Source organism: Dipodomys spectabilis, unplaced genomic scaffold, assembly GCF_019054845.1.
Source record: "Dipodomys spectabilis isolate Male_0828 unplaced genomic scaffold, ASM1905484v1 ptg000262l, whole genome shotgun sequence".
NCBI classification, from domain to species: domain Eukaryota; kingdom Metazoa; phylum Chordata; class Mammalia; order Rodentia; family Heteromyidae; genus Dipodomys; species Dipodomys spectabilis.
The window spans coordinates 2,107,556-2,123,203 of NW_024870939.1; the positions used below are offsets into that span (position 1 = coordinate 2,107,556).

The window sequence follows — 15,648 nt, forward strand, 5'->3', positions numbered from 1 at the left end:
GCACTGCATCCTTGATGGGCAAAGGTGTATCAGCACCAAGACCCCCAGACACCACAGGGCCCGCGATCTGTTATGATGCACTATCTTGCACTGTCTTGATATACAGGGCGAACCTGCATGACAACATCTAAGCTAACATCTGTTAGCCTAGCAGCTTCATCCTTGTAGCAGCCACTACCTTTGCAAGAACCCACTTGCCCCGTTAAGGGAAGTGAACTCTATATTTACTCTTGCTAGATCAAATGCCTAGGTCTCTGGTTAGCAAAGAGATGATTCTGCTAAATAATACATCTTATAAATAGATAATATTATGCCAGATTCTTGTTTGTCCACCTATGAACTATTGCTCTTTCTTATTAATAAAATCTCTATATAATTAGGGCCAATTATATACCAGCTAGTTTCTACATGAATTACAAGCAGAACTGTTGTGTGAGACTTCTAAGAAGACACCTTAAAGAGAGCTGACTCAGCTGAGAAATGCATCCTTCTACTCGCCTTTATACTCTCTGGAATGTGAATATGATGGCTGGGATTCCAGCAGCTGTCATGGGCTATGAAATGACTTTTATAAGAGAAAATGGCACTGAGAATGGGTGGTAAAAACATAGAAAATTGGGTTCCTAAAGCCATTGTGGAGTTCCCCTTACCTCCAAATTTCTCTGACACAAGGGAGAAATAAACTATTCTGTTTAAGCCACTGTCATTTTGTTTCTGTTAAAGGCCAATGATCCCATTCATATTGATATAAGCACATCCTATGTTACCAAGAAAACACTAAATTCCAAAGAGCAAAGAAAATCTATTAGATAATAACAAGAGAATATATTTTTAAAAACCCAAACACTGAAATGTGTTCTTCTAGCCAACCACCGATGGCTCACTCCTGTAATCCTAGCTATTCAGGAGGCTAAGATCTGGGGATGAGGGTTCAACAAAGCCAGCCCAGGAAGACAAATCCAAGAGGCTCTTATCTCCAATTAACCAGCAAAAAGCAGAGGTGTGGTTCAAATGTTAGAACATCAGCCTAAAGTAAAAAGCAAGAGCACAAGGCCATGAGTTCAAGCCCCAGAACCAGTGCACATGCACACACGCGCGCTCACACATACACACACGCGCGCCCACACATACACACACACACACACACACACACACACACACACACAAGCAGTATGTTTTAAAACATCAACCCTTTAAACTTTTCTATAACATAAATGTCAGAGAACAAAAGAAAAACAGCCAAGCAGGAGATTTATAATATACATACTTCTTAGGACTAATATCCAAAATATATAAATATCTCCCACAATAAATTAGAAAAATAAACCTCGTGAATAAATACTTAGAGAAATGGTATGAATGGCAAGTCATAGAAGAAATGGCAACAAATACATTTTAAAAAGCACAAACTTTTTGGTGTTCAAAGAAATAAAAATTGAAACCATGAGAAGCTATCCCTGCCCCTATTGTATTGTTAAAAAAACAAAAAAACACCAGTGTCACAAAGGTGTGGGGAAACATTGCTTTTTTGTTGTTGTTGGTGGTGGTGGTGGTGGTTGTGGAGCTTGAACTCTGAGCTCTTCAGTTCAAGGCTAGAGTTCCACCACTGGGTCCACAGCGCCACTTCTGGGTTTTGGGTGGTATACAGAGATAAGAGTCTTGTGGACTTTCCTGCCTGGGCTGGCTTTGAACCACGATCCTCAGATCTCAGGCTCCTGAGCAGCTAGGATTACAGGCATGAGCCACCAATGCCTACCTGAAACATCGTTTTTTTAAGGAAAAAGTCAGCACTATTAAAAATAAAAATGTGCAGCCAAGTGCTTATCTTCAATAAACTACCAAAACACCAGAAATGGAGCTGTGACTGTGTGTAGAGCTCTAGACTTGAGCTAAAGAAGCTCAAAGACAGCATTCAGGCCTTAAGTTCAAGCCTGGAAAAAAAAAGTGTGTGTGTGTGTGTGTGTGTGTGTGTGTGTGTGTGTGTGTGTGTGTGTGTGTGTGTGAGTGCATGTGTGCACACAGGCACCTGCCATGGTGGTACGTGCCTGTAATCCCAGCTACTTGGATTACTTGGGAAGTACAGATTAAGAGGGTAGCAATTCAAAGCCAAATGGAGCAAAACAGTAGCAAGAGCCTATCTCAATCAATAAACCAAGTGTAGTCTATCATTCCTGTGATCTCACCAGTGTGGAAGGTTATGGTAGGAAGATCATAGTCCAGGCTAGTCCTGGGAAAGGCTCTAGAGTCTGGATGCTGGGGCTGTATGCATGCTAAACACATGTTCTATTAGTGAGTGACAGCACTGGCCACACTTTTTTAGTTTAGCTTTGTTTCTGAGATAGATCTTGTTGTGTTCCCCAGGCTAGACTCATAGTTCTGCCTCAGCCTCCAGAGGAGCTGGGACTATAGAAACAGGTGCCTGGGTCTAGAAGAACCATTGAAGGTGAGATAGATAGATAGATAGATAGATAGATAGATAGATAGATAGATAGATAGATAGATAGATAGATAGATAGATTTTTTTTTTTATTGTTGGGCTTGAGCTCAGAGCCTGGGTGCTGTCCCTCAGCTCTTCAGCTTAAAGCCAGTGCTCTACCACTTGAGCCACAGTACCAACTTCCAGTTTTCTTGTGGTTAATTGGCAATAAGAGTCTCATGGACTTTCCTGCCCAGGCTGGTCTTGAACCACGATCCTCCGATCTTAGCTTCCTTGGTAGCTAAGATTACAGGTGTAAGCCATCGCCTGAAGGTGATATTTCTAATAGAAAGCTAGAATCCCTCACAAACTTCTAAGAGAACTTACTTCTGGGCAAAGCCTAGGGGTGGAGGGTCAGTAGAAGGTCTTTCGCTTTTGTTTGTAATGTTTGAATTCTGGGCTAAGAGATATGCATGTATTACTTCTATAACTTTTAATATATTCTTTATAAAAAATTCCTGGTGGTATTTTTGAATCTCCAAGAACATATTCATATATTTCTTGTATAATTTTATAAAATATACGGAGAAGATTTTTTTAATCCTAGAGATATTTTTGAACTCCAAAGATAAGAGGAAAAAAAACCCAAATGATTTCAGGGGAAGGGGGAAGCTAATATACAAAGGAAAAGAGGATCAGACCAACTATTGTTCATGTATGAAAGAGAAAAAGAAGACTCCCAGACTTATAAGGACACAGAAAGTGTATTGTCACAAACTGAGTGTGATTTAAGCAAATCCCCTAGCCAAACACTGAATGTACATAGCCTAAATCAATAACGCTGACATCTAATGCAGTTATTAATACAAGCTTCATAAATCTGATGAGATTCCAGATTATTCTCACAAACAAGGCAGGTGTCTTGAGGTACAATGGTAAATAAAGACTAGAGCGACCTCTGCACATGGTGACCCGTGCCTACTAACCCAACACTCAGGAGGTAACAGCTGGAGGGTAGAGAATTTGGGGCCAGTCAGGGCTAAATAGTGAGACCTTGTTCACAAATAAAAATAATAATGTAAAGATGACATACTAATAGTCTCTTGTGTGGATAGGGCTGAGGATAGTGTATTGATATTTGTACAGTATGTATAGAAAATGCAACCTCTCTCTACTGTACAATAATACGGAGGGATGGTATTTACAGAGAATTAGTTACAATACTCCTCTTTCAAACTACTTTAGAAGCTAAAAGAATTAAAAATAAATAAAAGACAATAGCGATAATAACAAAGCTCAATAAACAAGCCAGGAAAAAAAAAAACCCTTGATAGCTGAGATAAGTGATCTCAGCAGCCAGTGGCAGATAAATATATCTGGGTTCCATTTATCATTCAAACTGAGTAAAAAAGTAAAACTCAACTAAATGTTGTCCCCAAAAGAGACTTACCTAGCTAAGCACCAGATGCTCATGCCTATAATCCTAGCTATTCAGGAGGGTGAGATCTGAGGATCACAGTTGGAAGCCAGCCCAGGTAGGAAAGTTTGGGAGACTCTTATCTCCAATTAAATCACAGAAAAAGCCGGAAGTAATGCTGTGGCTTAAGTGGTAGAGTTCTAGCCTTGAGCAAAAAAAGCTCAAGGATAGCACCCAGGCCCTGAATTCAAGTCCCAGGGCTGGCACAAGAAAGAGAGAGAGAAGCATGGGGGGGAAGGAGGGAGAGAGATTTATCTCACAAAATGACATGGAATTAAATGATTGACATGAAATATAGGTGGTGATATATGAGGTAAATAGATAAAGCAAAGCAGGAATAGGAACAGTGATGAGGTAAACACAACTCAGACAGATATTTTTAGTGTATAAGAGAATGAGAGAGAAGTTAAAGAGGAAAACATCAAGCCAATAAAACCATCACAAAGAATATACAACTATAAGAAATACAAAGATATTAAACACAATTGCAGTGAAATCTGTAATCCTCCTTGGAATATTTCAGAACTATGTGATAGTTTTAGGGAAATGGTGTAAGTATGGGGATGTAAATAATACTTCTCTCCATATATATTTTTATATAATTAAAATGTATGTATAAAGTTAGGAAGACTTAGTTCTGTTGTTCCACAGCATAGTAGGGTGATTACAGTAGAAAACAATTCATCATATAGTTTATAAATAAACAGAAGAGGAACCTAAATGTTCCTAACAAAAAGAAATGATCATGTGAAGGATAAACAAAGGAGGAGGCTGCAATGCTTGGTAAGAAATGTACACATTATCCTGCCCATGTAACTGTAACTCCTCTGTACAGTATGTTCACAAATAAAATAAAATTAAATTAAAAAAAAAAAAAAAAAAAAAAAAAAAAAGAAATGATCATCATTTAAGGAGATAGAGATGCTAAATACCCTGAATTGATCATTACACAGTGTCTACATGTATCACATTATACCTCCTAAATATGTACAATTTTTAAAAATTTAAACTAAATGCTGGTAGTATATACTGTAATCTCAGTACTTGGGAGGTGGAGGCTGGAGGACCATGAGTTTGTGGCCAGCTTGAGCTACATAGCAAGACTCTGTTTCAAAACACCAAGGACTAGAAGTAGAGCTTAGTGGAAGAGTGCTTGCCTACCAGACTTAAGGCCTTGGGTTTCATTTTAGCATGTGTGCATGTGCCTGTGTGTCCACGTGTGAATGTGTGCACACCCACAGAGTCAAAAATGTAATCAAGGGGAGTGCTGTGGAGAGGTGTAGCTTAAGTGCTTAATAGTAACAACTATTTTTAAAAATTAAACATAAACATATGGACAATAAAATATTTCTGGCCTACAAAGAAGTCTAGAGAATAAAATAATGAACATTCATGTGTTGTTAAGGCTTACCACTTCCTCAAATTTTTGTGAAAACTTTGTCTTTTCTAAAAGACGAAGTGGTACAAACACAATGCTAGATTCCATCACCTTCTGTCTTCCCAGGATGAACAGTACCATGAATCTGTTGCTTTTTGCTCCCATAAATGCTTTTACAGATACATTGAAAACATACCCATATACTATATATACTATCACTTTGCACATTTTTAAACATGATATAAATGACATCAGAGAGTATTACTACTCTGTGACTATTTTTTTCATTGAACACTGTTTTTGAGATTTATCCATATTCATAAAGTGGAGCACTCAACACAGGAAAGAAAATAACGAACAAGGGCTAAACCTGATTCCAAAACTGAACAAAAAAGAACACCCAAAATCCGTTCTGAATTCATTTTAAACTTCAATTTTCAGAAGACGCCCTTGTATTCCTTTCTGCAGTTCCTTTGGAAACCTTCCCTGTTTTTCCTGACAATCATGTAGGGACAAAAGGCACTTCCTAACTCAGCAACTTGGCTTGCTGAAAATCAGTAGACCTTTATCTAAAGGAGCCTGACGCTAGGTGCCACAAGGAAAGGAAAGAGAAATTCATGCATTTTCCTCAACCATTCCTTCCAGGAAGTGAGACTGAGTCATTATCTTAGTCAAATATCTATAGACAATGATGTCAAGTTACGCATTCAAAGTTTTGTTTTAGAGGGCTAGAGGCCTGGCTCAGAAATATCACACCAGCCTAGCAAGCTGAGTTCAAGTCCCCAATACCTCCCACCCCATCCCCCCAAAGAAGTCTGAGAATAAAAGCCCCACATTTTTTTTTTGGAGGTAATACTTACAATTGGTGTCCCAAAAGGAATGTAACCTGTGAATGGGGAGAGAAAAGAATCAGGTCTTATGATCCATCTGACTCTCAGCTGAGATATCCAGGAGTCTCTGGGCTTGGTCTGGTCCTTGGCCCTGGTAAGGGCCCAGGATAGTTTAACAGGAGGTACCGACCTCCAGCCCCTCAGACCTTTTCCTAGCTCGGCCTTCCCCACACCCCCACCACAGAGGGTTTCCCAGCATCCTCAGCCTCCTACTCTGTCCCTCTTCAGCCAGGCAGCTTTCCCTCCCCTCCCAGATGGGTCTCTGCAGACAGGGCTGCCTGCTACCTATGACTACCAGTGGTCCTGTGACCACTGAGGGGCATAATGCTCCTTGGCCCGTTCACCACAGTCATCTTCCTGGCCATCTGGAGTGTCATCCTTCTGTCTTCAACCTGTCTTTCTTTGCTTCTCTGACATCATGACCACCTCTTTAGGGCAGAATTCCTTACCTACCTGAGATGCACACCTAAGTGCCAGTCTTTCAAGTCCTGACTGGATAGCCTCAGTAGAGCAACAGACAGCCAAGGTGAAGCACAGCTGGGCCCAGGCCCTCTTTCCTCACTGCTGTGGCCCTCAGGCAAGGCTTCCCCACTGCTGTCTCCAGCAGCTGACTTGTGGCAATCACTGACTCCAGCAGCTGAGAGCATGCTCATCTGAGTTGCATCTAAAGCCACAGTTCATGTCCTAAGCATGCACAATTGTGCATGCAGGAGCCAGCACTCTCCTATTGTCTCCCTCTGGGGAGTGATTCCAAGTTTGGTTATGGCCTCAGAGAATGTATGACTCAGGAAGGTTCAGAATTACAAAGGAAGCTAGGCTGACCTGAGAGTCTGCTAGGACCAGAATGGGAACTTAGATCAATGACAGCCACAGCCCCAGGATGCTCAGAGGCTTGGCCACCTTGGAATCAGAGGCTACCCAGCACAAATAACCCCAGTTTGCAGGGTAGTATGTGACTTTCCATCCCCTGACTGTTTAACCTAACTACTCCAAGAAGTCAGGCTTTCTAGGGGGCGGGGACCCTGACTAGCTCATCTGATGGAGCCTCCTTTCTTTAGCTGTGTAAGCCTTCCCAAGGCAGAAGGCAGCAGCCCTCCAGGAGGCCAACGTCATAAACTCAGGATGAGATGTCCCATTACACTTGCACGGAGTGAGAGTGATCCTCTACAGTGTGACTCTGGTCAGGGCCTGGAATTCTCAGAACCAAGAGCAGAACAACCATGTCACCCTAGACAGCTTAAGTCCAAGGCCTAGATTTACAGAACTGTTCCTCTAGTTCTGGGGGGGGACAGGGATCTTGTAGCCACCTCTGGACATGGTCTCTACAGGACAGGAATCTCACCTTTTCCTTAAGTTGTAGGAATGTAAACTGAGCCCATCCATCCCAAACAAGAGTTAACAGCAGGATTAGAAGATGGATTGCTAATCTGTAGACTGACAGTCTAGAAAAGGGAGCAAGGAGCAGGCCTTGAAAGGACAGTACACATTGTATATGTCTCAGAAGAAAGGGGCATGTAGATGCCAAGGACCAGATTGGCCATGGAGGCTACCCCATGGACTCTACCCCAACCACAGAAAAGGCAAATGAATGAATGCTTTAGGGATCTTGAGCCTAGCCAGTGTCTTGTATAGTTGAACTAAGGTGAACATGCAGGTGTGAGCATGTGTGTGAGCATGGCCTATGTGTGACAAACTGTTCCTCCTTGGAATGCTGTGTGTGTGTGTGTGTGTGTGTGTGTGTACATTCCTGGAGCTGTGAGTCAACACCACAGACTGGACAGAAGAGTCTGAGGAGCAGAGTGCCAGTGTCTCACCCCTATGATGCTAGCTACACAGGAGGCTGAGACATGAAGGAGCATAGTTCAAAGCCAGCCCTGGCAGAAAAGTCTAAGGACCCATCTCCAATTAACTAGCAAAGATCCAGACTGGAGGCATGGCTCAGGTGGCAGAGCATCAAATAAATATTAAAAAAAAGAAAGCCAAGCAAGAGCAGGAGGACTTGAGTTCAAGCCCCAGTACTAGTACCAAAAAAAGAAAAGTATGTGGGCAGGGGAGGGGGTGTCCCAGGGATCTTACCTGACATTCTAAAAGGCATGAAGATCTTCTCATTGGTGTCCGGATGTAGAATAGCCTGGCAAGAGGCCAGAACAGAGCACAAGTGGTGGGGGGGTGGGGAGGGAGGAGGAGAAAAGGAGAAAAGGGAAGAGGAGGGGACAAGGAGAGGTGTTAGGACAGGAAACAGGGAAAGGACAGCTTCCCCAGTGTTGGTATGGTGCCTTTGGGCTGGTCAGACCTTTCTATAAATAATTCAGGACAAGAGAAAACTCAAATACAGGTTGTATATAGTGTCTTATCCTCAAAGTTGCATGCAGGGGGTCAAAGGCCCCTAGGGTCAGGACTACAACCACTCTCTGGACATCTCATCAGGACTCAGTACAGCCCAATACTTTCCTAGACAAAGATTGAGGGCAACAGCCAGCCTGGTCTAAGCTCCAGGCTAAGCTCAGGCCCTCTGGTGCTGGAGTGGAAGGCAGGAGTGAGGCAGCCAGGGGCAACTGGGAAAGGAGAAGCTGGGCACCTAAAGCTGCGGGACAGGCTTCTACTAGATCCAAGTGACCCAGGAGAGAACTATGGAAAAAGAAAGAAAAGGAATCCAGAATGGAATTACCTGCTTGATTTTCTGTGCACTCCAGAGCTACGAGAGATAAAGCAAGAAATAAAAATGGAGAGCATCAATTAGTTGAAGTTCTCAGAGCCATGGTTTCTAACCTAGGAAACCAACATAAAAACTTAAGAGGCTCATGCTGTCCTTGAACCCCCTCCCCAAACCTGGTAGCCACACAGAAGATATGACATCAGGGGGTGAGTGGTACTAGACCCCAAACAGCACATGACTTGGGGCTCTGTACTTGGTCTGCATGCTAGAGTGGCTTGGAGATTTCTTTCCATGTTTTCTTAAAGCTCCCACTTGAGTCTAAGGTAGAGCCAGGTAAGATCTCCTAATTAAAATGAAGACCCTTTAGTTGTCTCTGGCGCAAGTCTTCTCACAGACTGACCGTCTGGATTCCTGATTTTTGCCACTGCTACCTCTGTACCACAGTCTCCTTATCTGAGAACTAGAAGTAGCATCCATGCTACCTCTGTACAGAGCTCAGAGCAGTGACAGCATGTGCTTTGTAAGGGCTTACTTTTATTGATATTATTATTCTCATTGCTACTATTCTAGGAGTTGTGGGGAGAAAAGGTTGCTTTCAAACAGGTGATGAGGTTATCACTCCAGCAGAGCTGGGTTGGGGGGAAAAGCAGGAGGGAGGCTATATAACAATTTCAAAAAACTACATTTCACTGAATTTAAGACATCATGATCTTAAGACATATTACTGTGAGCCATATAAGAAAGAAAACTTTGACCTAATGCCAAACCTCCCATCAATTACAAGATCTATCCCACTGGATATCATGCCGGTAATCCTAGCTACTCAGAATATGGGGGCTGAGAGGATCAAGTTCTAGCCCAGCAAAAAGTTTGCCAGACCCTCATCTCAACAGAAAAAGCTAAGAGTGGTGGTGCTGAGTGTGGTGGTGGTTGCCTGTCACCCATGCTCATCAGGAAAATTGAAATCCAATTGAAAATTGAAATCCAAGCCAGCCAGGGAAAAAGTAAAACTCTATCTCAAAATAAGCATTGTATCTGAGCACTGGAGAGTCATGCTTATAATCCTAGCAACTCAGGAGACTGAGGTCTGAGAACTACAGTTTGAAACCAGTCTAGATAGACAAATCCCTAAGAATCTTATCTCCAACTAAGCAATAAGAAGAGGTGATGTTCAAATGGTAGAGTGCCTGCTATAAGTAGAAAAAGCCAAGCAAGTATGCAGGGCTTAAGTTCAAGCCCCAGTACAGCACCAAATAAATAAAGAATTGAATAAAATAACCAAAGTAGTCTGGTACCAGCAACTCATTCCTGTCATCTTAGCTACTCAAGAGGCTAAGACCTAGAGGATCAGGGTTCAAAACCAGACCAAGCAGACCAGGCTAGAGACATGCCTCAAGTGATGGAGGCCTGTGTTCTCACATTTTAATATTCCTTAAATGAGATAGATCTTGTTTTGTTTTGTGTGGGTTTTTTTGTGGTACTGGAATTTGAATTCAAAGCTGTGCTCTTGTGATGTAGGTGCTCTGCCATTTGAGCCACACCTCCAGCCTAGCTTTTTTTCTGGTTATTTTGGAGATGGAATCTTGACTTTTCTGCCTAGGCTGGCTTCAAACTCTGATCCTCAGATCTCAGCCTTCTGAGTAGCTAGGATTGCAGTTATGCAGCACCAGCACCTGGCAACATAGGCTTTTTTGAATAAAGGAAAATATGATAAATAAAAATCAACCTTGTGAGCAAATCAAAAAAAGACCACTGCATTTTTAATGGGGCAAGACCAGTATAGGGCTGGAAGGAAGAGGCTGCCAGCAGCTGATGTTGCAAGTTTTATAGAAGTATCGTTGTTATGCTTCATTTATATGGCAACCTTGGTCATCTGGAATATAAATTAAGCTGTAGCAGTTAAGAAGATGACTGGGTAGTAAAAATAGAAGTTATAAAATTGATACAGTTGATACATTTTGCTCACAGCTGAATTTCTCAAACCTTAACTCACAGTCCAATTAATGCTTTTTTAAGCTATATTTCAAACAAACTTGATTTTCTGCTACTCCAGAACCAGGAAGATAAGAAGCAGTATTAAATTAATGACAATAATAGAAGCAGCAGATGCAAAAACAACAACAACAATAATAATAGAGAACGAAGCCAGGTACAAGGGTTCAAATATAACCCTTGCTACTTGGCAGGTGGAGATGAGAGGGTCATAGTTCAAGGCCAGAACTAGTATAAAGTTTAAGAGACACCATCTCAACCCATGGCTGGGATCAGTGGTGCACACCTGGCATCCCAAACACAATGGCTGGGTAGTGACACACAGTTGTCATCCAGTGATAAAGAGAAACACAAATAGGAAGACTGCAGTCCAGGCTAGCCTTGGTATCAAAATCTTATCTTGAAACTAACTTATACAAAAAGAGGCTAATGGCTAAAATGGTAGTGTCTACCTAGATAATGTGAAGCCCTGAGTTCAAACTCTAGTAACCACCAAGAAGAAGAACAAGAGGAATAATAATAGGGCAAGAGGGACAAGAATAGAAAAATGAAGCGCAGAAGCATTATGAGCACAAAGGTGAGCACCATTACAGCAAAGAGGGAGAGTGAGGAAAGACCAGTCCTTTCCTCTGCACAGGAAAGGTCTCCCTGAAGCCCAGCCAGGCTCTATCCCATGTCACCCCAGTCCCAGCATAGCCTCCAGACCCCCACCCTCTGTTCCATCACGGCCTTCCATACCTGGATCCTCTCGCTTAGGGATTCAGTCCCACCCCAGGAAGGCAGGAACTTCAGTAGCCTCTCCCGTAATACTTGGCACACAGTAGGTATGTGATAAGTGTTTGGTGAAAGAATAGCATCTTCTGTGTCTTTTTTTTTTTTTTTTTTGTCAGTCATGGGGCCTGAACTCTGGGCCTAAGCACTGTCCCTCAGCCCTTCAGCTCAAGGCTAGCACTCTACCACTTGAGCCATAGCGCCACTTCTGGCTTTTTCTGCTTATGTGGTGCTGAAGACTCAAACTCAGGGCCTCATGCATGCAAGGCAAGCACTCTACCACTGAGCCACCTTCCCAGCAGGAATAGCATTTTCTAACGTAAATGTATACCTAAGACTCAGCTGACTTTGTCAACCATGCTGGAGCAAGGGTTTCTCTCCCTTTCCTCCAAACCCTCAGTCAAAGCACGGCAAAGAAGCACACCAGCTGAAACTTGCGTCGAGGAGGAAAGGACATGGAAGCAGGTGAAAGATGGCACAATTTTTTGTGTGTGCTCAGGCCTGAACTCAGGGTCTGGCCACCATCTCTGAGCTTTTGTGCTCAAGGCTAGTGCTCTACCACTTGAGCTACAGCTCTACTTCTGGCTTTATGGTGGTTAACTGAAGAGAAGAGTCTCATAGACTTTCCTTCCCAGGCTGGTATTGAACTTTACTCCTCAATCTCAGCCTCCTAAGTAGGCAGGATTACAGGCATGAGTCACCAGCATCGACTGTGAAAGTTTTAGAGGGTAGACAGCTGATGAACGGACAGTTGGCAGTGCCACACAGGGTAGTAATGTACTCCTGTACCTGCAGATGGGACTCAATGGGAAGGACTAGGGAACCACCCAGCCACTAAGAAGTGGCTGGGCGGTGGGACCAGAGAGCAGGGAGACTTAACAACCCTGCTCAGGAGATGGAGCTTCTACAGAGGAGGAATAAAAGCAGCCCACTGAGGCTCACAGGCACAGGGGATGAGTCCTACACATAGTTCTCATGGGACTCCCCAAGATGTAGCAGAGAGGAGGATGCAGACCTCTTCTCTGGGGAAACAGAAAGGTTCCCAGACAGCAACAAGGCTGGGCTCTCACCCTGTTCTGAAGATCTGGTATTCTGATTGCTGCCACTGTTTGTTTTGTGGTGCTGGGACTGAAACCCTGGGCCTCACACAAGCTAGACAAGTGCTCTGTCACTGAGCTATATCCCATGTGATTGTTCTCTTGACTTTGAACTTGTGTGAGTGAAGACTGGTGGACAGCAGAGTATATGTTGGAGGTCTGCAGCCTCAGGTCATACATAGTCCTGCGTCCCACTACCTCCTGCCACTTCACTGGCCACCCACTTCTCAGTACCTACCTAATGACCAGTACTACCTTTTATTCTCAGCAGAGGGCTCAGTGCAGCAAAAATGGGGCAGGACAAGGAAGTTCCATACACTGAGGGGCAGGCAGAACTCTGGGTACCTGTAAGGGTCTGCACTTAACCTATAAATGTCTCCATGGTCAAGTGTATTATGATAGTAGATAGCAATTTAAAAAAAAAAAACACCTGGTGCCAAGCATTTATTTTATGCCTGTAATCCCAGCTACTCAGGAGGTAAAAATAGGAGGATGGCGGTTCAAAGGCAGCCTGGGAAAGAAGTATGAGAGACCCTGTCTGGAAAACAAAACTAAATGAAACGCAAAAGAATCAAGAGCATGACTCCTTGGGAGAGCACTTGTTTAGCAAGCATGAGTCCTGAGCTCAACCCCTTGTCCCAAAAAACAAGAATCACCTTGCCAGGCACATATACATGGATAAGAGAGAGTAGAAGGAGGAGGATGGTATGGAGGTGGGGAGGAAAAGAGGAGAGTTCCCACAGACAGGAAAAAGCTTTTCTACTCTTCAGAGAAGGGTCCTGCATTTTTCCCTTTGCCTTTGGACCCTGAAAATGATGTAATATCTCGGCCTATAAATAAGTTGATATTTGGGGAACCTAAATACAAAAGAATCCTGGATAGCTAGGAATGGTGGTACATACCTGTAGTCTTAGTATTTGGGAGTCCAAGGCAGGAGATTACAAGCTCGGGGCCAGCCTGAGATATCCTATAAGACCCTATCTCAAAAAAAATAAAAACAAAAATAGAAACAGGAACTGAAGAAACTGTTAGAAACACTATGGTACCTTAAGAGAATAAGACATACATTCCCCTTGGGTGTTTGTAGCTTAGTGTCTCAGTAGTTTGCTTTCCCTAACAGCGCATAACTATATACATACTTCCCAGACTTCTGCAGCCTGTGACCTTCTTGGACTTGGGGTGCTGGCAGGCAGACTATGGGTGGGGTTAATGACAGATCACCACTTTGCCTGGTCTCAAAGCCTTCCATTGAGAAGCCAGTAGATGGCAGGAAGCCCCTAGAATATGGTAGAGCCTTGAAGTGAAAGGAAGCTGGTTCTTGAATGACAGCACATGACCAGACCCTAGACATGACTGAGGAACAGGTCTTATTATGTATGTCCCTGAAATCTGGGCTTGTTTGTTACAGATCCTGACTTAATCTGACTGCTACAGAGGGTTAAATGAGGTATGCCTATATAAAATGTTTGAGCTCACAGCGCTCACTCGTATGGTTGCCTAATATAGAGGGGAACCAATTCAACTAAGCATATTTTTAAAAAGATATGCTCATCTTCCAAAATGACTTCTTCACTTGTCTTATTCTCCCAGCATGTCTGTGAGTGAATAACTCATCTCAGAGACTAGCAGCTCAGCCAGAGCCAAAGGGGTTAGTAGCAAGCTAAAAGCATGGCCCTAGGCATAATGGCCTCTAGATTGTTCCTTCTTGTTTTCAGGGGATCCTCTGGGGTGAATCAATGTCTAAGATCAGCTAGGGTGGCTACCAGGCCTGAGGCTCAAAAAGAGTGAGTACCTAGCCTTGTTCTGAGGTTTTAGTAGCCTAGAACCTCATGCAGCCTGGCAGTAGATGCTCCTAGCCAGTGTCTTCTCCCCTCTCACCCATGACCAGCTAAATTGCACCTCACTGAGAAGCCAGTGCTGCACTGTGAACCTCAGAGGCAAAAACAACCTCCTCTACCTGCATCTGGGGGTAACTGCTAGCTTAGCATTAAAGCAGATGTACAGAAGGGAAGGCCACAGGAAGGGCACTGAGAGACAGGTCCCCAGCCCCCATAGGACACTACCAAGATCCCAGACAGGTAAGCCTTTCATATCAGTTCCATGCTTTCTTATTTGTGCCAAGTATTTTCTTTCCCATGAACTGACTGCTGACGGTTATGCTTGGAAACCTGTTTCCATAGACAGATGAGAAAAGCAACACTTAGAGCAGTGCCTGAACTCCTAGATATAGGGACAGAATATCAGCTGTGACCTCTGACTCATCCATTTACCTATTCATCCTCACTTATTCATTCCCATTTAGTTTTCTGAGCCAGATGTTCTTCTAAGGGTTCTATACCTCTTTACAAACAACAACAACAACAACTATAATTTGTGTGCGATATGCTATCCAGGGGCTAGCACTCAGGGCCTAAGCATTTTTTGATCAAAGCTGGTACTCTACCACTTGAGATGTAGTTCTAATTCTGGATTTTTTTTGGTGGTTAATTAGAGATAAGAGTTGGCTTCAAACTGCAATCCTCAGATCTCAACCTCCTGAGTAGTTAGGATTACAGGCATAAGCCACCCACACCTGGCCTACACCTCCTATTTAATCTTCTGGACAACCCTAAGAGAACTACTCTCCCATTTTACAGTTGTGGAAAGTGAGGCACAGGAATGCTCAATGACTTTCTTAATGTCCCACAGTAGTGCAGAGATTTGAACCCAAGAAGCGTGGCTGCATGTGCCCACTGTTACCCACCGTATGCACCTATTTCTAAATGCTATTACCCGCCCCTGCACAATGCTCTCTCTGTCCTCAGGCTCTGTCCTCAGGTATGTTTAATATCTCTCCATATCAGTGTATATGGAGAAGTCTGTCCTTAATGAAAGTTGTCTTTCTGATGGAGGCATAGAATTCCATTGTGTATATATACCACATTTTCTTGATCCATTCATCTACTGAGGGGCATCTGGGTTGGTTCCATAT

At 43.2% G+C, this 15,648-nt stretch overlaps 1 protein-coding gene across 3 annotated transcripts in view; it reads right to left on the bottom strand.

The window, feature by feature from the left end:
* The window catches only part of Sfxn5 (sideroflexin 5), a 113,175-nt gene that overhangs the window by 60,127 nt on the left and 37,400 nt on the right, over positions 1-15,648 (bottom strand). For all 3 annotated transcript variants that reach the window (XM_042699817.1, XM_042699816.1, XM_042699815.1), the window contains exons 4-6: positions 8,830-8,856; positions 8,238-8,292; positions 6,132-6,157 (exon numbers count right to left, since the gene is read on the bottom strand). In XM_042699817.1, the coding sequence (XP_042555751.1) occupies positions 6,132-6,157; positions 8,238-8,292; positions 8,830-8,856 (108 nt within the window). The remainder of the gene's footprint in view (positions 1-6,131; positions 6,158-8,237; positions 8,293-8,829; positions 8,857-15,648) is intronic.